The sequence below is a fragment of the Salvia miltiorrhiza genome, chromosome 8, assembly GCF_028751815.1.
Source record: "Salvia miltiorrhiza cultivar Shanhuang (shh) chromosome 8, IMPLAD_Smil_shh, whole genome shotgun sequence".
NCBI classification, from domain to species: domain Eukaryota; kingdom Viridiplantae; phylum Streptophyta; class Magnoliopsida; order Lamiales; family Lamiaceae; genus Salvia; species Salvia miltiorrhiza.
In genome coordinates, this window is record NC_080394.1 from 37,079,195 (window position 1) to 37,099,827 (window position 20,633).

At 40.1% G+C, this 20,633-nt stretch overlaps 1 protein-coding gene across 1 annotated transcript; it reads right to left on the bottom strand.

The window, feature by feature from the left end:
- Positions 1 to 16,141: 16,141 nt before the first annotated feature.
- Positions 16,142 to 19,833, bottom strand: LOC130998420 (uncharacterized). Its single transcript, XM_057923835.1, has 4 exons — positions 17,539 to 19,833; positions 16,857 to 17,135; positions 16,520 to 16,659; positions 16,142 to 16,364 (listed from the first exon to the last, which is right to left on the bottom strand). Exons 1-4 carry the CDS (start codon positions 19,831 to 19,833, stop codon positions 16,142 to 16,144), a joined length of 2,937 nt encoding a protein of 978 aa, XP_057779818.1.
- Between the last annotated feature and the right edge of the window lie 800 nt (positions 19,834 to 20,633).

The window sequence follows — 20,633 nt, forward strand, 5'->3', positions numbered from 1 at the left end:
TTTGTTAGTTACATGGTTTGAAATTCTAAACATATAAAAATATTGAAAGATCTGTTGGATTTGTATACTGAAAGCAAGAACTTTATGCTTGTATACAATGATTCCTGTTATTCACTATTCTTATCTCCTATCTGATTGTGTTCATGATTGCATATGTATGTTCTTTATCTCTGTATAAGTAGATTATATGGTGTGTTGTAGATCACAGAAGACCATATAATTGGAATAATCTTAAGAGATATAATATGATCACAGCCGAAATAACTCTAGGACAAGTTATTGGTTTAGGCTGCAGTATAGATGGAAGTAGTTTGTCTTGGCTACTTGTCTATACTGGTACGTCATTACGTATTGATAGGACCAACAGTTGAGATGTATTCTTCTATCTGACTTAAGTGAAGAATCAAGATCTCGGTGACTCATAAATCTTAATACTAATAAGTATTCAGATATATATGTTAATTCGTATATCACTTTGACTTACTATGGGCGAGAGTTAAATGCTAACTCGAGTACTCTGTATCTTGGGTGATAACGGTTAATATATGATATTTGATTATCTGTATTAGTACCCGTATCCGGTATAGGATAATGACATCCCCTTAAGGAGCTCAATAAGGTTTATTGCGCTAAACCCTGCAGGTTGATTAAGTTCAGGCGTAATAATAAAGTTTGAGTGGTACTGCTTAAGGAATTATTAAGAGATTAATTAATTTTAAGCTGTCAGAGCTCTAATTAATTAATGGATGTCGGATATTTTAAATACGGAGATTTAATAAGTCTAAATACAAGCCCCGACTCATCACCGGCAATAAAGGGGTAAGTCAGTATCGGTTCTCTAGTGGAATGAACTGATATTTATAAATTAATTATGGTCTGGGCTGACCATGGATGAATTAATTTATTTGAGGCCCATCTTTATTCCTTGTATCTGGTCCCTGGGCTGGCCCAATGTCTCCTAGCCCAAGAAGACAGAATTTTCGGCCCTCACTAAGAAAGTGGCGCCTCCTCCCCTTTTCTGTATTATTAAATACAGCTGTCAGCTCTCAGGAAAATACACTGATAAAAATTAGGGTTTTTGAGAGCAGAGGGAGGCGCAGAAACGTGAGTGATCTTTCTGCCTTGGGAATTTCCATAGCTCGTTGTCCATCCAACGTTGGGAATTGAGCGGGATACAGTCGAGAAGATCAGAGCTGGAGTCAGAATCTTTCGACGCGATCATCAACCGTTTGTGCATCCGATTCTCAAGTAAGTTTTCCTAACACCTGTGTGCAGCTGTTAAATTCATAGGAGCATGTTAGGAATTAATCGTTGTATGATAAATTAATAATAACCAAGAAACGATCATCGGGCAAAGTCGAGTATTAATTCAATTTAATATTCCTTCAATTGGTATCAGAGCCCAGGATTAATTTCTTGGCTCTATTATTAATTTATGTACGATTAATAATGTGCGTTGTTTTTATTGCTGTTGTTCTTCGTGGCTTGTTGTTTCGTGGGATACGTCGGTTTGACGTTGTAATTGTTTTTCCACCACGAGAAAATCCGTGGTTAGATTAGATTTTCGAATTGTATTCGTTTTTCTGTTGTAATCTGTAATTATGGAGAACAAACGAAGAACGGGAATGAGGCTATTTGCCGATTCAAACTTTCCGGGCTCCCGCTGGTCGCCCGGCACCGGAATCAGGCTGTCGCTGCCGCGCCGCTGGTGGGCGCCGCCGTGTCTGGTGCTAGCAGAATCGTTCTCGGCGTCTGCGGTTTGGGGCGCTCCGGCGTTCCTTACTGGCTCGACTGCCAGAGCGTGCGGACGGAGGGTGCGGCGGCAGAGGGAAGTCGCGGCGCTGCAACGCTGGTGTCGGGTGAAAGCTCACCGGAGCAGCAGCGATGGCTGAAGACGTCGCCGGCAGGAGAGCAGCTGCGATTTAATCGCGCTCCATCTCCACCCCAATCTCGCTGGCGGCTGTTTCCCAGGGCGGAGGCGGCGTGCGGCGGCGTCATTGCGTGTGGGTGATCTGAGAAGCTGCCAGCGGCGCCGCTCTTGGCAGCAGAAAAGCCTAGGCGGCGCGAAAGTTCTTCAAAAGCCCTAGCAGGTCGCGGGTCAGAAGGGTGAAGAACCGGATCCGAGGCGCGGATCCGGGTACTGTTCACGGGTAGGACCTGTTGACTGCGGGTCTGGGTTTGACCGCGAGTTTGGGCCTATTGCCCGGGCTGGGCCTGTGCGCTGGGTGTTTTTTTGGCCCAATCACGGTTTTGGCAGCTGCTGGACGGGCCTGTGCGGCTGGGCCGCGTGTTTTGGGCCTAAGCAAGGGCTGGTTCATTTTTTCAGCCTGTTTAGGCGGTTTTGGGCATTTTTTTGTCCATTTTTATTTATTTTATTTTCTATTAAAATAGAATAGATGTTGGGTTTCCACGAATGGGTCACAAAGAATTTTTAATTCTTTAATTATGTTCTTTGCATGTCGTGGTTGTTAATCCCTTATGCTCTTTACCTGCTTTTGCCCGTCTTTGTTTATTAATATTTGTTTATTAATTGCGCTTAGACGAGCATGCTAGTAGGTTTGCCGTTTTCTTAAGCATGTTTTAGAATTCTGCGAGCATGATTTACATGTTGCGTTCTAGAGAAGCATGTTTAGGTTTATGTGCTTGAGCATGAACAAACCTTTTGAAAGAAAAAGACTAAACAGTTTTAATAATTTTTAAAGCATTTAAAAATTATTATAAGACCTCCACATGCGGCCTCAAGACAAAGTGATTGAGAATATGAGTAAACGTCCACACGAACGTGGCTTACTTTGTATTTAATTTCACGAGTTTGTCAAGTTGAGGTTTCTATTAAAAATATTTAAATCCATTTAAGTAGTGGGAGCTATGCGGTAAACGTCCACACGAACGTGGCTTACTCGTATAATTCTCATGAGTACTTTAGAGGATGGAATTTAAATAAGATAACCAAGAGATTAAATTGAAAGCGGTATGGTCCTAGTGAGTATGCTAATTTCGAGAATTTAATTGTCAAGGTTAAATTGTGGTTATTGTTTAGATATCATTTCAAGTACAATGTACAACTCCCCAACGGAGTCCCTTCTTGAATATGATATGGTCTAGTTATAAGTCCAACTATTAATTTCTTTTGTCAAAAGGTTAAGTTGACATGGATAGAAATTAAACGACTAGGTAAATAGTCTGGTTGAGGAATTCATGTGTAAACGTCCACACGAACGTGGCTTACATGTGGAATTCTTTGAGCCGTTGGAGGTTTCACTAATATTGGTTTATCAAAAGGTTACAATATTATTGTTACGAACTATATGCGTTTCATGTTCTTACATGATTATTTGTTTACTTTCAGATATGTCTATGTCTCCGATTATTAACATTCTAGCAAACAATCCTCTCATCGGTCCTAATTATACCGAATGGAAACGCCATATTATGTACATACTTGACGCTGACGAGCACAGTTTTGTGCTTACCACTCCACGTCCCGCGGCCTTAACTGATGAGTCGACTGATGCGGAACGTGAGGCGCATAAAAGGTGGCATAAGTCGAATAATATGGCCAAGTGCTATATTATGATGACTATGTCGCAAACTTTGCAACTCCAGCATCAGGTCATGGATGACGCGGCAACCATCATGTTAAACCTCAAGGAGGTTTATGGGGAGTCCGAGAGGTCTGCTCGCTTTAACTTGATGAGAGAAATCTTGTCTTGTAAGATGAGCGAGGGCAGTCCTGTGCACGATCATGTCATGCATATGACAAATTTGTTTGACAGGCTTGATCTGCTAGGAGGGGTATCGAAGGCGAAGCCAAGGTCGATATCATCCTCAACACTCTCCCCAAATCCTATGAGAACTTCCGTCTCAACGTCGTTATGAGCAAGGCCAACTATACTCTTAATGAGTTATTGAATGCTCTAGTTACGGCAGAGGGAGTCATGGGCACGCGCAATGGGAAAGAGGTCCTTGTTGCTGCCAAGGGATCTGCTTCTTCGTCGAAAGGCGGGAAAAAGAAGTGGAAAGGTCCAAAGGGCAAGCATGACCATGAGGCTAGTGGGAGCGGTAAAGCCAAAGCAGATGGCCCTACCGGCGGCGTGAAGAAGCCAACGGGCAAGGGAAAGTGCTTCAAATGCGGCAAGGTTGGGCATTGGAAGAAAGATTGTCCAGTGCTCAAGGCAAAGGGACAAGGTACGTCACAAGTTTTAGTAACTGAAACATGTTTAGCTTCGTTTTCTACTCATTCATGGGTAGTGGATACGGGGGCAACTGACCATGTTTGTTACACCTTGCAGGGCTTCAAGCCAACAAGGGAACTGGCAAGTGATGAGATCACCATCTCCATGGGCAATGCGTCGAAGGTCGCAGCTGTTGCTATTGGAGATTTATCTTTATGTTTTGGTGATGACATTTTAGTTTTGAGAGATATTTTATATGTGCCGGAGTTTCGGCGGAACATAATTTCTGTTTCAAAGTTGTTTTTGAATGGATATTCTGTTACTTTTGATGGGGGTGTCTCTATCATGAGAGATAACAAGATTATTTGTTCTGGAATTTTGAACAACTCTCTCTATACTATTACATGTCCAATGAATAACTCTGTCCATGTTGCATCTACATCACAAATTCTTCCAAATCCAAATAAGAGGAAGTATTATTCTCATGAACAATATACACATGCGTGGCACCTAAGGTTAGGCCACATCAATCTAAATAGGATCCAAAGGCTCGTTTCAAATGGAGTCTTGAAAGACTTTCAAGCTGTTCCATTTAGAACCTGCGAATCCTGTATAGAAGGAAAGATGACGGCAAGGCCTTTTAAGGCAAAGGGGAATAGGGCCTCGCATGTGTTAGAATTGATTCACTCTGACTTGTGTGGACCGATGTCCACAAAGGCTCGTGGAGGGTATGAGTACTTCGTCACTTTCATTGACGATTACTCAAGATATGGGTATATTTACCTACTTCAACGCAAGTCTGAATGCCTTGAGAAATTCAAAGAATTCAAGGCGGAAGTGGAGAAGAGATTGGGTAAATCTATCAAGTCATTGCGGTCTGATCGCGGTGGCGAATACCTCGGGAACGAGTTCTTGCAATACTTGTCAGATTCAGGGATTACATCCCAATTGACTGCACCGGGTACTCCCCAACAGAATGGTGTAGCAGAGAGAAGAAATAGAACTCTTTTGGAAATGGTAAGATCAATGATGAGTTATGCATCATTGCCTATTTCGTTTTGGGGATATGCCTTGGAAACAGCGGCCTACTTGCTGAATCTAGTACCGTCCAAATCGGTTCCTAAAGCTCCTATCGAGTTATGGTCTGGGCGCCAGCCCAACTTAAGCCATATAAAGATATGGGGTTGTCCTGCATACGTGCTAGACAAGGAGGCGAAGAAATTGGAACCTAGATGTGAAGTAATGCTGTTTGTAGGATATCCTAAGGGAACGAAAGGTGGTTGTTAGCACCAACGCACGATTCTTGGAACAGGATTATATAGATAAACACAAGTCTAAGTCCGAGATTGTCCTTCAAGAAATCGAAGGCAATGGACAGGCGATTCCATCACCCCAGCTAAGTGTGCAAGTGAATGCACCACAAGACACTGTACGAACCATTGTCACAGCTGTACCACCACCGCTTCGTCGTAGTGGGAGGGTTGTAGTTCAACCCGATCGATTTATGTTCTTGGGAGAATCTTCGGATCTACTCCCTGTTGATGAACAAAAGGATGTCGACCCTGATAACTATAGACAAGCGATGAAAGATCAAGATGCAGATTCTTGGTACGAGGCCATGGTTTCTGAGATAGAATCCATGGGTGCTATGGATGTATACGAGAAGACCGAACTACCAGATGGCTTTTTAGCTATAGGTAGTAGGTGGGTATACAAGAGAAAGAGAGATTCGGATGGCGAAGTCGCAGCTTTTAAAGCTAGACTGGTGGCGAAAGGTTATACCCAGGAACAGGGTATAGATTATGATGAGACCTTTTCGCCGGTTGCCTTGCTCAAGTCTATCCGAATACTCCTTGCCATAGCAGCCCACATGAACCTTGAGATTTGGCAAATGGATGTCAAGACCGCTTTCCTAAACGGTTTCCTTGAGGAAGGAAGGGACATCTATATGCAGCAACCTGAAGGGTTTGTGAAGAAGGGCGAAGAGCATCTTGTGTGGAAGCTTAAGAAGTCCATTTATGGGCTTAAGCTTCGAGGTCATGGAACAAACGTTTTGACGAGGTCATTAAATCCTATGGATTTACTCGTTGTGAGAACGAAAGTTGCGTGTACCGTTTAGATGCCAATGGTGACGTGGTTTTCCTTGCACTTTATGTAGATGATATCCTCCTCATTGGCAACAATGTTGAGCTATTATCGGACATAAAGAAGTGGTTATCCGAACAGTTTCAAATGAAAGACTTAGGAGATGCAGCGTACATCCTGGGGATCAAGGTCGTTCGTGATCGCCAGAAAAGGATGTTGAGCTTATCTCAAGCGTCCTACATTGATACTGTGATTGCTCGTTTTAGCATGCAAAATGCCAAGAAAGGCTTGCTACCTTTTAGACATGGCATTCCTCTGTCTAAGGACATGTGTCCTAAGACGCCTAGTGAGGTTGAGGAGATGAGGAAGATACCCTATGCTTCCGCCGTAGGTAGCCTCATGTATGCGATGCTATGCACGAGACCTGATATTTGCTATGTCGTTGGCATGGTTGCAAGATATCAGTCGAACCCTGGACCAGGACACTAGACTGCGGTAAAGCATATTCTCAAGTACCTGAAACGGACTCGAGATTATAGGCTAGTTTACCAGTCAGACAGTCTATTTCCTTTGGGTTACACCGATTCGGATTTCCAGGCTGACCGGGATGAGAAAAGATCTACCTCTGGTTATGTGTTTACCTTGGGAGATGGAGCCGTATCGTGGCGGAGTGCAAAGCAGAAGTGCATTGCAGACTCTACCATGGAAGCCGAGTATGTAGCTGCTTCGGAAGCTGCTAAGGAGGCTGTATGGTTTCGGAACTACCTCTTGGATCTAGGAGTGGTCCCTAATTTGCCTAAGAGTATCATAATTTATTGTGATAACTCGGGTGCAGTGGCAAATTCTAAGGAACCAGGAGCCACAAGGCGTCAAAACACATAGAGAGAAAGTACCACATCATACGAGAAATCGTAAACAGAGGAGATGTGCTAGTAGAAAAGATTGATACATTGGAGAACCTAGCTGATCCTTTCACGAAAAGCTTACCGCAAAAGACCTATGAGAAGCATGCTCGAGGGATGGGATTGCGGTTGATGCCACCCACTTAGAGAAAAACTTTCAGTATAAGTGGGAGAGATGAAGTGAAGTTTTGTAATAGCTAGTATTTAGACACATTGTATACTAAAAGTTTTGCTTTAGTATAAGTGGGAGATTGTTGGATTTGTATACTGAAAGCAAGAACTTTATGCTTGTATACAATGATTCCTGTTATTCACTATTCTTATCTCCTATCTGATTGTGTTCATGATTGCATATGTATGTTCTTTATCTCTGTATAAGTAGATTATATGGTGTGTTGTAGATCACAGAAGACCATATAATTGGAATAATCTTAAGAGATATAATATGATCACAGCCGAAATAACTCTAGGACAAGTTATTGGTTTAGGCTGCAGTATAGATGGAAGTAGTTTGTCTTGGCTACTTGTCTATACTGGTACGTCATTACGTATTGATAGGACCAACAGTTGAGATGTATTCTTCTATCTGACTTAAGTGAAGAATCAAGATCTCGGTGACTCATAAATCTTAATACTAATAAGTATTCAGATATATATGTTAATTCGTATATCACTTTGACTTACTATGGGCGAGAGTTAAATGCTAACTCGAGTACTCTGTATCTTGGGTGATAACGGTTAATATATGATATTTGATTATCTGTATTAGTACCCGTATCCGGTATAGGATAATGACATCCCCTTAAGGAGCTCAATAAGGTTTATTGCGCTAAACCCTGCAGGTTGATTAAGTTCAGGCGTAATAATAAAGTTTGAGTGGTACTGCTTAAGGAATTATTAAGAGATTAATTAATTTTAAGCTGTCAGAGCTCTAATTAATTAATGGATGTCGGATATTTTAAATACGGAGATTTAATAAGTCTAAATACAAGCCCCGACTCATCACCGGCAATAAAGGGGTAAGTCAGTATCGGTTCTCTAGTGGAATGAACTGATATTTATAAATTAATTATGGTCTGGGCTGACCATGGATGAATTAATTTATTTGAGGCCCATCTTTATTCCTTGTATCTGGTCCCTGGGCTGGCCCAATGTCTCCTAGCCCAAGAAGACAGAATTTTCGGCCCTCACTAAGAAAGTGGCGCCTCCTCCCCTTTTCTGTATTATTAAATACAGCTGTCAGCTCTCAGGAAAATACACTGATAAAAATTAGGGTTTTTGAGAGCAGAGGGAGGTGCAGAAACGTGAGTGATCTTTCTGCCTTGGGAATTTCCATAGCTCGTTGTCCATCCAACGTTGGGAATTGAGCGGGATACAGTCGAGAAGATCAGAGCTGGAGTCAGAATCTTTCGACGCGATCATCAACCGTTTGTGCATCCGATTCTCAAGTAAGTTTTCCTAACACCTGTGTGCAGCTGTTAAATTCATAGGAGCATGTTAGGAATTAATCGTTGTATGATAAATTAATAATAACCAAGAAACGATCATCGGGCAAAGTCGAGTATTAATTCAATTTAATATTCATTCAAGATCACCATTTCTTGACGTAAGCATGCATATCCCTTGCGTGAAACACGATGGGGGTATATATGCATTGCTCGCCGCTTCTTCAGCTCACTACTTTTTTTCTAATGAATACAATAAAATCAAAATCGTTTAGAAATTCATTCTTATGTATTGAAAATTAATATTAACTATCTTACCCGAGATACTTCAGACATACGACTAATGACAAACTCATTCCAATCTTCTTTGAGGATTCCATAACCTGGTGGAGGATCATAGAGCATTTCGGGCTCTTCCTCGTATGGACGAATGTGTTCGGTGCATAGCTCTGACTTCCATTGACGCCACTTTGCATTTGCAGATTTCAGGCATCTCTTTTTGTAACTGTCATCCACATTAAACACCAACTGCAAATTGAAGAAACAATGTCTTAGTGGTTACTTATCACAAATAGTATAAAGCATTACAATTATTAAACACAAATACTTACAGTAACTGAATCCCAAATCATTTCTTTCAAGTCGATAGGCACATCCTTCCAGCACTTGTAGCTACATTTAATATTTGTCCTAGCAAGCATACTGATTTATGCTTAATTTACCCTATTTTTAAGGGTTTGAAGGTGCGTGTTTTAAGATAATCCTCTGGAAATTGGTGCGTTTTATGGTGTATTTTATGCTTTGCAGGAGATTTAGGCTTTCGAGATGGAAGAATGCAGTTTTGGAGAATTTTGGATGAATTTGGCGTTTTCTAGGTGTTCTGGTCTCCAGAGCAGAGAAACCGACATCTCCAGAGTAGAAAAATCATCATTCCTCTGGCGTCAGAGAAATCAACTCACCAGAGCAAAGAAGCGCCAGAGGAATCAAAGCGCCAGAGAAATCAACCATTCCTCTGGCGCGACCCGTTTCCCGGGTGACATCCGTTCCTCTGGCGAGAGCTGAGAATTCAGTAAGAGTGGGAGTATTTTCTGGAGCGCGCGTTCAGCTGGAGAGTTGCCTTATTTCACACGAGTCTATTACCTTTAGAATTCTACTGTGCATGGCAACTTCCATGTTGATCCGAAGGAAATCTGAAAACTATAAATAGGTCCTCTTTTGACCTATTGAAATCATCCCCGAATATCCGAGCATTCATATTTCAATTTTATAGGTTTAGAATATTTTAGCTTTTTAGTTTTCAAGGCTTGGATCAAGATTGAAGATTCAAGCCGCTACAATCGTTTTTATTCGGTTTTTATATAATTCAGTTTTTACAATTGCTTTCTTTTTAATTATGTTTATGTTTTATTTCAATATGTCCGGCTAGTTTTCTTTAGCTGATTCTAGGGTTTGTAAATAGTTGATTGAATTTATGTGATTTATTTGTTAATACCTTTGTGCCTTCCAGTTTATGATTCATAATTCCTGGTGCTTAATTTCTTGTGAATTATTTGGCCAATATTTTGCATGTTTAGCTATTCGGTTTGAGACCTAGCGGAGATAACTATTTAGCGGATTCAGGAATGTATGATATGATTTTAACCTTGAGACCTAGCGGAGATAGGTGGATCATAGGGAGCTATTCTTAGGAGCTATTGAGAGTTAGTAGATTTTCTTGAGACCTAACGGAGATAGATAATTTACTAATCTACGATCGTTGCTGCTCTAGCGAGTGTAATTGATTAATTAAGTGATCTCGCATCATAACTGGATTAAACTGGTACATAGGATTAATAGATTAATTGCATAGATTTGGTTAATGAATTTACTACCCTAGGGTCAGTTGTCTTTTATTATTAGATTTTTCCTACGTGCTTTATTTATCGTTATTTGCGTTTTAGTATAAGTTAAATAAACCTTCCCTATTTTCGTTTACCTGCATACTGTTAGTGTCTGTTTAGAAAATAGATAGAGTGATTTCGTTTTACAGTCTCTGTGGATACGATACTCGGTTACTGATTAATTGCTACAATTGCACCGTGTTAGTTGCGGTAATTTGTTGCTAAGAAATTAGTGATCAACTTTTTGGCGCCGTTGCCGGGGACTGATTAGAAATTACTTTAATATTTCCGATAGGACTTTATAGTACTTCAGGCTTTTATTTGTTTTTATTTTTTCTGTTATAATTTTTTTTAGTATGGTTTTGTAGGGTGCGTATGAACACTAGATCTCAAGGAAATCCTCTTTTTGAGTTTGACCCTGAAATCGACAAGACTTTGCGCAATCTTAAGAAGCAGCAGAATCAAGTTGAGAATAATACGATGGCTACTCCAGAGCAAATCCAAATTCGAGCTCTGCAAGAGCAGTTGAAGAAGCTGATTGATGCACAGGAGACGAGAGAGGCTCAGAAACAACCAGCCATAAATGAAGCGTTCATACCACAGTATGTGTACCAGGAGCCTCCACGAGTGAACGTTAACAACTTTGAGCTGAAAACGGGTTTGATCACGATGGTCCAACAGAGCCAATATGGTGGACAAGCGATTGAAGACCCTAATGCGCACCTGGCGCATTTCCTGGAGCTGTGTAGCACGGTAAAGATGAATGGTGTCCCTGATGACATTATCCGACTTCGTCTTTTTCCCTTCTCACTGCGGGATAAGGCGAAGTCGTGGTATCATACGCTGCAGCTGGGAGAGAATATCGTGTGGGAGGATTTGGCTCATGCATTCCTACGCAAGTTTCATCCGCCTGGCCTTACGTTGAAATTGAAGATGGACATCGTGCAGTTTCAACAGTACGATGGAGAAAAGCTAGCGGAGACTTGGGAGCGGTATCAGGAGAAGCTCAGAAAGTGCCCAAGCCATGGATTTGATGAAGGCACGCTCGTGATAATGTTCTACAATGCCTGCGGGGAGCGTACAAGGATGCACATGGACACAGCTGCAGGAGGTTCACTGCTTCAGAAAGGCAGTTCAGAGGCTTGGAATATCATAGAGAGTATGGTTGCTACGAGTTTTCAATGGCCATCCGAGAGAGTACAATTGAAGAAGGTTGCAACTGCGTCCAGTTCTGATCCTATGGCAGCAATGGTTACTCAACAGGCAGCGATGGCTACGCAGTTGGCAGAGCTGACTACTAAGATCAGTGAATTGAATCGAGGTCAGCCAGGAATGTATGGCAGAGGTCAGCAGCAGTTCCAGCCAGGAGGACGACCGCAACCGAATCTTTCTTATGGCAATCCAAACAATGCTTTGCAGCCTTCACCTGGATTTTCTGTGTCTAGCGGAGGAGTTATAAATGAGCCGAAGAAAGTAACATTGGAGGATATGATGCAGCAGATGTTAATAGAGATGTCTAGTATGAAGACAACTGTTAATACAAGGATGACCAATTTGGAGTCTCAAGTGTGTCATATTGGAAATAATTTTTCAACACTCTCCAAGCAAGTGCAGATGTTGGAGACTCAAGTTGATCAGATGGCCAACCAAGCAGCTGCGCAGCACACACCAGGAAAATTTCCTAGCAACACTCAGTTCAATCCGAAGAGCCAACATCAACAACCTCAGCAAAATCAGCAATGTCATTCCATACGGGTGGTTGATAATATAGTTGAGGATGCAGAGCAGCGGGATCATACAGAGCAGAGGAATCACCATTCCTCTGCAGAGCAGCGAGATCGTACAGAGCAGCGGGACGGCAAGAATGGAAAGGAGAAAAATGTAGAGATTATGGAGGAGGATGACCTGGAGACGATTGTGTGCGATTCGTCGCCTACTTCTAAGGTATCGTCGAATACCTCTACTGTTAAGAAGCCTATTCCTACTCCTACGTTACCCAGGACAGAGTACAAGCCTGTAGCACCCTTCCCGAATAGCCTGGCAAAGCCAAAGATGGATCAGAAGTTAGCCAAGTTCATGGAGATGTTTTCAAAGCTTCACATCAACATCCCTTTACTTGATGCTTTAAGAGATATGCCAGGTTATGCCAAGTTCCTCAAGGATGCAATCTCCAACAAAAGGAAGTTGGGGAAATATGAGACGATTAATCTCTCCGAGGAATGTAGTGCAGTGCTACAAAGGAAGCTACCATTGAAGCAGAAGGATCCTGGCAGCTTTACTATCGCTTGTGTGATTGGAGGGCAGAACTTCTCCCGCGTTCTTTGTGACTTAGGGGCAAGCATCAATCTGATGCCTCTCTCTATTTTCAACCGATTGGAGATTAGAGATATCAAGCCTATCTCTATTGCATTGCAGATGGCAGATCGTTCCATCACATATCCCAAGGGAATTGTGGAGGATGTCCTAGTGCAGGTGGAGCAGTTTATTTTTCCTGCAGATTTCGTAGTCTTGGACATGCCGGAGGATAAGAATACTCCATTGATCTTGGGGCGGTCGTTTCTAGCTACGGGCCGTGCATTGATAGATGTGCAAGAGGGAGATCTGACTTTCCGCATCAATGATAAAAAGATGACATTGGGAGCCTATGGGGAAACTGTGATTTTCAAGTAACCTCCACCAAAGGAAGTTCCCCAGAATGAAGTGATTAATTTGGCTGACAGTTTTCTAGCAAATTCGGAGGATGAAGAGGTTGAGAAGAATGAGCTGCCCAAGTATGAAGCCAAGAAAAAAACTCCAAAACCAAAAGAAGTTCTGACTTTTGAGAAGTGTTTGTTTTTGGAGCATGATGGGGGGTCTTTGAAAACCCATACCCCCAAGAAGAAGAAAGTGAAATTCCGGATTTTTCGGAACAAGAATGAGAAGAGGGCAATGCTTGTGGAGGATGTTCGAGCCAAGAGAAGTGTTTTGGTGGAGAGAGCACCCAAGAGTAGAAAAGCTTTCCAATGGTTAGAGTACTGTTTCCGACCTCCATGAGTTTTTGAGGTATCGTCGAGCTCTAGACGTTAAATTAAGCACTTGTTGGGAGGTAACCCAACTGTTTTTTTTTCTTTGTTTTGTTTTTCTTTCTTTTTGTTTCGTTTTGTTTCTCTTTGTTTCTTTGTTTTGTTTGGGTTTTTAATGCGGTGTTGAGCTTGGAAGTCGCGAGAACTCGCGCTTTACCACCGCCAGAGGAACATGTGTTTCTCTGCCAGATTTTTGGAGATCTTCATGTTTCTAGCGCAGCCACTCTCTTCGCTGCCCTACCCAGCGCCGCCACTCTCCCTCTACAACAGACCGCAAATCCCCCTCTTCACTGCCTCTCACGAAGATTCAGTTTTTCATTGTCGATAATCAGGGACGTTTTCTACACTCTTCGTATTTCTTTTATGCCCTGAGGACATGGCATGCTTTAAGTGTGTGGGGGGGGGTGTTTTGTTGCTTATATTTTTCAAAATTGGGCAAAATTTATTTTTCTATGCTTAGTTTTTGGTCTCGAATCTTGCTAGTTTGTATGAATTTGTGGAAGAGAAGAAGGTTTTCGATGTGAATTTCGGGTTTGTGAATGAATGGTGGTTATTCTTGTTTTACTTTTGATATATGTTTCTTGATTGTGCAAAGAATTATGAGTTTTGTTGCAACACTTTTGTAAGTTAGTAAAACGTGATTTGTCCGGTAGATGCTAGAAGGAGTATTGTCATTGTGATTGCCTACGATCGTATCTTATCTGTGAAAATGTTGGACGAATTGCCAACTTCAAAATTGCCAGCTCTGAAACATCTGGCCTGTTCTGAAAACGTGATAGCTCTGAGTCTCTGCTCCTCTAGTCTAACTATGAGCATGGGAAACCACGTGAAAAGACTTTGGATTACATCCAAATGGTTTTATTTCATGAATTATGGCTCAACTGTCGAAATCTCAAAGCACACAAAGTGTGAAAATTGGTGATATTGATTATAAAGGCGATCACATTAGGGAATTCACTTCTAGCGGAGAATTGGGTCTAATCGAATTACTTGCATTACTCTTTTGTTGCTTCTTAAACTTTGAGTTACTTGCATGATCGAGAGATGTGTGTTGATGGTAAAATTTTGAATTGACTTTGTGAATGTTTGAATGGAAATAAACATTGTTGAAATCAATCTCTTCCTAGGATTCATATAGATTTTGCTTGAGGACAAGCAAAAGGCTAAGTGTGGGGGAGTTGATTTATGCTTAATTTATCCTATTTTTAAGGGTTTGAAGGTGCGTGTTTTAAGATCATCCTCTGGAAATTGGTGCGTTTTATGGTGTATTTTATGCTTTGCAGGAGATTTAGGCTTTCGAGATGGAAGAATGCAGTTTTGGAGAATTTTGGATGAATTTGGCGTTTTCTAGGTGTTCTGGTCTCCAGAGCAGAGAAACCGACATCTCCAGAGCAGGAAAAATCACCATTCCTCTGGCGTCAGAGAAATCAACTCACCAGAGCAAAGAAGCGCCAGAGGAATCAAAGCGCCAGAGAAATCAACCATTCCTCTGGCGCGACCCGTTTCCCGGGTGACATCCGTTCCTCTGGCGAGAGCTGAGAATTCAGTAAGAGTGGGAGTATTTTCTGGAGCGCGCGTTCAGCTGGAGAGTTGTCTTATTTCACACGAGTCTATTACCTTTAGAATTCTACTGTGCATGGCAGCTTCCATGTTGATCCAAAGGAAATCTGAAAACTATAAATAGGTCCTCTTTTGACCTATTGAAATCATCCCGAATACCCGACCATTCATATTTCAATTTTATAGGTTTATAATATTTTAGCTTTTTAGTTTTCAAGGCTTGGATCAAGATTGAAGATTCAAGCCGCTACAATCGTTTTTATTCGGTTTTTATATAATTCAGTTTTTACAATTGCTTTCTTTTTAATTATGTTTATGTTTTATTTCAATATGTCCGACTAGTTTTCTTTAGCTGATTCTAGGGTTTGTAAATAGTTGATTGAATTTATGTGATTTATTTGTTAATACATTTGTGCCTTCCAGTTTATGATTCATAATTCCTGGTGCTTAATTTCTTGTGAATTATTTGGCCAATAGTTTGCATGTTTAGCTATTCGGTTTGAGACCTAGCGGAGATAACTGTTTAGCGGATTCAGGAATGTATGATATGATTTTAACCTTGAGACCTAGCGGAGATAGGTGGATCACAGGGAGCTATTCTTAGGAGCTATTGGGAGTTAGTAGATTTTCTTGAGACCTAACGGAGATAGATAATTTACTAATCTACGATTGTTGCTGCTCTAGCGAGAGTAATTGATTAATTAAGTGATCTCTCATCATAACTGGATTAAACTGGTACATAGGATTAATAGATTAATTGCATAGATTTAGTTAATGAATTTACTACCCTAGGGTCAGTTGTCTTTTATTATTAGATTTTTCCTACGTGCTTTATTTATCGTTATTTGCGTTTTAGTATAAGTTAAATAAACCTTCCCTATTTTCGTTTACCTGCATATTGTTAGTGTCTGTTTAGGAAATAGATAGAGTGATTTCATTTTACAGTCTCTGTGGATACGATACTCGGTTACTGATTAATTGCTACAATTGCACCGTGTTAGTTGCGGTAATTTGTTGCTAAGAAATTAGTGATCACATACCTATGTAACTTTGCAACTTTGCACCCTCTCGTCCCACAGCCTCACCATGCACATCGAAAGTAAGATCTCTTTTAAGTCCTTTACTCCTCAACACAGCTAATCTATCAAGATGTACTCTTCCTCTGGTAGCTCTCGAACTTTGTGATCCTTTAGAATCTTCGTCCATATTGCTACAACCACTAGCATCGGACGATTTCTTTTTCATGTTATATAACCTGCAAAATTACCGAATATTAGATCTCTTATAGCAACACAACAATAGATGTTACATAAACTATAGATACTATTATAATATCAATTACTTGCATAACATTAAGCAATATTTAAAATCTATAGAAATTTACCAAATTTATGAGTTTGCATTATCTACCCATGTTCCTTCACAATCTTCACGAACATATGTTGGATCAACCTCATTACCAATTTCTTTCGTTGGCATTCCATTGCTAAAACACTGATGGTGAATGGCAAAACAATTGATATCATCATCCTCGATTTCATCGATATATGCTACACTTGGAACAGTAAGCACAACGGACCATGTAGAATCTTGAGGGTCTTTCACATAAAAAAACTTGCTTTGCTTGATTCCCTAAGATAAAAGAATCGGATTTGAATCCAATTCTATTGAGATCTACCAATGTAAACCCAAGATCATCAACTCTAATGCCATTGTTATTTTCTACCCAGGTACATTTAAACATTACTTCATGAAAATCATTGTAGTCAAGCTCCCAGATTTCATCTATAACTCCATAAAACATCATGTCTGACACAATAGGATTGTCATCCTTTACGCTAGCCACTTGCATTGTTTTTGCAACCAAACTTACTCCAGAATTTTGAACAACTCGTATACTATCACGTGTCTTTGAGTGAAATGTAACGCCATTTATCATGTAAGCTTCATACTTCACAACCCTAGCATTAGGTCCTCGAGACAGCCACTTCAACCTTTCTGATATTTGATGTGAGGAATTTGCAACCTAATATAAATGTTAATTGTGAAATATCAATTTAAATTTTTAACTTCTATTATAAAAATAATTAATACACTACTCGCTTTCGCAACCATGGAATGAATGTTCGATTGTGCTCATCCTGCAACCATTTTCCGGACCTTGCTTTCTTTGGATTCATTTCTTTCAAATGAGTAAAATGTTCCCTATAATAAATGCATATGTTAGTAGTCATAAATCTTGTTATAATTGTTAAGAGTGAAATATACATTACTTACTCAACATATGGGGTGACAACATCATCATTTGTTAGCACGTATCGATGTGCTTGTTCCCATTCACTCTGATCAATTGGTTTAATTTGACGGGCTGATAGGGGCCTGGTCAATTCCACTGGGCGATGTGTAGAGGGCAGTCCTACGGTGTATACATTAGATAAGTATTCTGAGCAGAACTCCACCGCTTCTTCAGCAATGTAGCATTCGGCAATGCATCCTTCAGGGTGATTGCGATTTCTCACATAACCTTTCAACACTCGCATGAATCTCTCAAATGGATACATCCACCTATACCATACCGGCCCACACAGTTTGACCTCACGTACCAAATGAACGGTTAAATGGACCATTATGTCAAAGAATGAAGGAGAAAAATATTTTTCGAGGAGACACAATGTAATTGTTATGTCAGTTTGAATGTCTTCTAACTTTGAAATGTCTATCACTTTGTTGCATAAGACGTTGAAGAAGAAACACAATCTAGTGATGACTTCCCTAACTTGTTTTGTCAACACACCTCGTATGGCCACCGAAAGCAATTGTTGCATCAATGTGTGACAATCGTGTGACTTAAGACCAACAAGCTTAGAATCATCTACTGACAGGAGACTAGACACATTTGATGAATAACCTGTTGGTACTTTAACTCCGCCAAAGAAGGAATAAACTTGTCGTTTCTCTTGTTTGCTTAGAGTATAACAAGCGGGTGGCAAATATGACCTATTTTCCTCTATCTTTGGTGCTAATTCATCTCTCAAGCCCATCTCAACAAGGTCCAATCTTGCTTTCACTCCATCTTTCGTTTTTCCAGGGATATTTAACAATGTGCCAAAAATACTTTCACAAATGTTCTTCTCAATGTGCATCACATCGAGAGAATGTCGAACGAGCAAATGCTTCCAATATTCCAACTCAAAAAAAATTGATTTCTTTTTCCATGGACATTTGTCAGCATTTCCTTTTGATTGACATTTCTTTCTCTTTTTACCCAACACAAAATTGAGTCCCTCTACTCTTCCAAAGACTTCAATGCCACTTAGTATTATAGGTGCAGGTTTTAACTCATTCTTCCCGTTAAATGCTTTCTTCTGTCTCCGATAAGGATGATTAGCAGGTAAGAATCGTCTATGTGATGCATAACACATTTTCCTGCTATGTTTCAAACGTTTAGCACACGTTTGGTCAGCACAAATAGGACATGCCAAATAACCTTTCACCTTGTTTCCCGATAAATTGCCATATGCAGGGAAATCATTGATAGTCCAAAGGAGGACAGCTCTCAACATGAATTTTTCTGTACGGTATGCATCATATATCTCCACACCTAATTCCCACAATTTTTTCAAATCATCGATCAAAGGTGCCAAATAAACATCTATATCATTCCCAGGTTGTTGTGGTCCAGAAATTAACAAAGTAAGCATCATATGTTTTCTTTTCATGCACAACCATGGATGAAGATTGTATGTTACAAGAATAACAGGCCAGCAACTATACTTAGATGACATTAGCTTATGAGGATTAATACCATCCGCTGAAAGTGCTAATCTAAGATTCCCTGGTTCATTCCCAAAACTCGGCCACAGTTGATCTACTTGTTTCCAAGCCGGTGAATCTGCATGATGACGTAGATGGCCATCAGCCACTCTTTTATGAGCATGCCAAGTTAAATTGCAAGACATATCTTTATTCCTAAACATTCGTTCAAATCGTGGTATCGGTGGAAAATACCATAAAACTTTTGCTGGAACACCCTCATTAATCAGGCCATTCTTCCCAACCTTAAACCTTGACTTTCCACATGTAGGGCAATGCACCAAATGGACATGCTCATTTTGATATAAGATACAATCATCTGGACATGCATGAATCTTTTCATATTTCATCCCCAGTGTAGATAAGCTCTTTTTTGCATCGTACAAAGATGCAGGTAACACATTATCTTCAGGAAGCATTTTTCTTATCAAATCAAGTAGCTCAGTAAAAGAAGTATCACTCCAACCATATTTTGCCTTCAAGTTGTACAGCTTAACAGTTGCAAATAACTTCGTGAAGTGACCACATCCAAAATATAATGGCATCTCAGCTTCCTCAAGCAATTTATGGAAATGAGTTGGATTGTCAACATATGCGTCATGCACCATGTCAGCTGGAGCATCTAAATCAAAATCACGATCCGTAGTACTCCCTTCATCTTTATAAGTCGTGTGAGAACCATATTTCTCCCCGTGGAAGATCCAACTAATGTATGTTAAATCCATTCCATTAAATGTAAGATGCGCTCTTATATGTTGGATAGACTGGTCAATAAGATTACCACACTTTACACATGGACAACGCATAGATTTAGGGTCTTTTCCATTTGCAATTGCAAAATTCAAGAAAGATTCGACTCCAACTTCATACTCTTTTGATAATCTACTTTTGGACATCCACGCTTTATCCATTTCTATTATGTTAAATCTGAAAGAAATTTAAAAGAATTTCATTTCTGATCATATAGCTCATCATTAAAAACAAAACAAGTGCACAAATATTCACGTAATGGCGCCACGCCCTTCTCAGCAACAAAATTCGGTGGAGCCTGCAAGCCTCCACCCCAATCCTAACCACCCATTTCTAATATTCCTAATCATAGAAATATATTCACAAAACTTCATTCCTAAAGCCACCAATCGGGCTATCTAGCAACATGCAATAATAAGATAGGGTTCAGCAAGTTACCAGTAAGAAAGCTTTCAACCTCAAGAGTAATTGTCTTTCAAGTAATAGTCTTCACAAAGATTGCAACTGCAAGTAATAAAACAAGATAAGACCATCAATAATAATAATATAATTCAAGAAAGTTACACGCGCATCAAAATTAAATATCAATATAATCTAGAATATAATCGTAAAAAAAATTAATCTAGAATATATATATATATATATATATATATATATATATATAGGGTGGGGTTAATATAGAAACCCCCCTTAAGATGAGAACTAGGAACCTAATATAAACCATTCATTTAATAAAAATAGATGGCTGAGATTAAATTAGAGATGCACAATTAAATTAATATTTTAAATATAATTAAATTAGAAAGGGTAAAAATGTAATAGAGCAATTAAAAATTACACACGTTTGTCATTCCCCATTTCAGTTTTCACAATTACAATTTCATCTAGGGTTTAAAATGGAGAGTGGTCGCCTATGCACCTAGCCGCCGATCTGTTGGAAAACAAGATTTTCGGTGGTCGA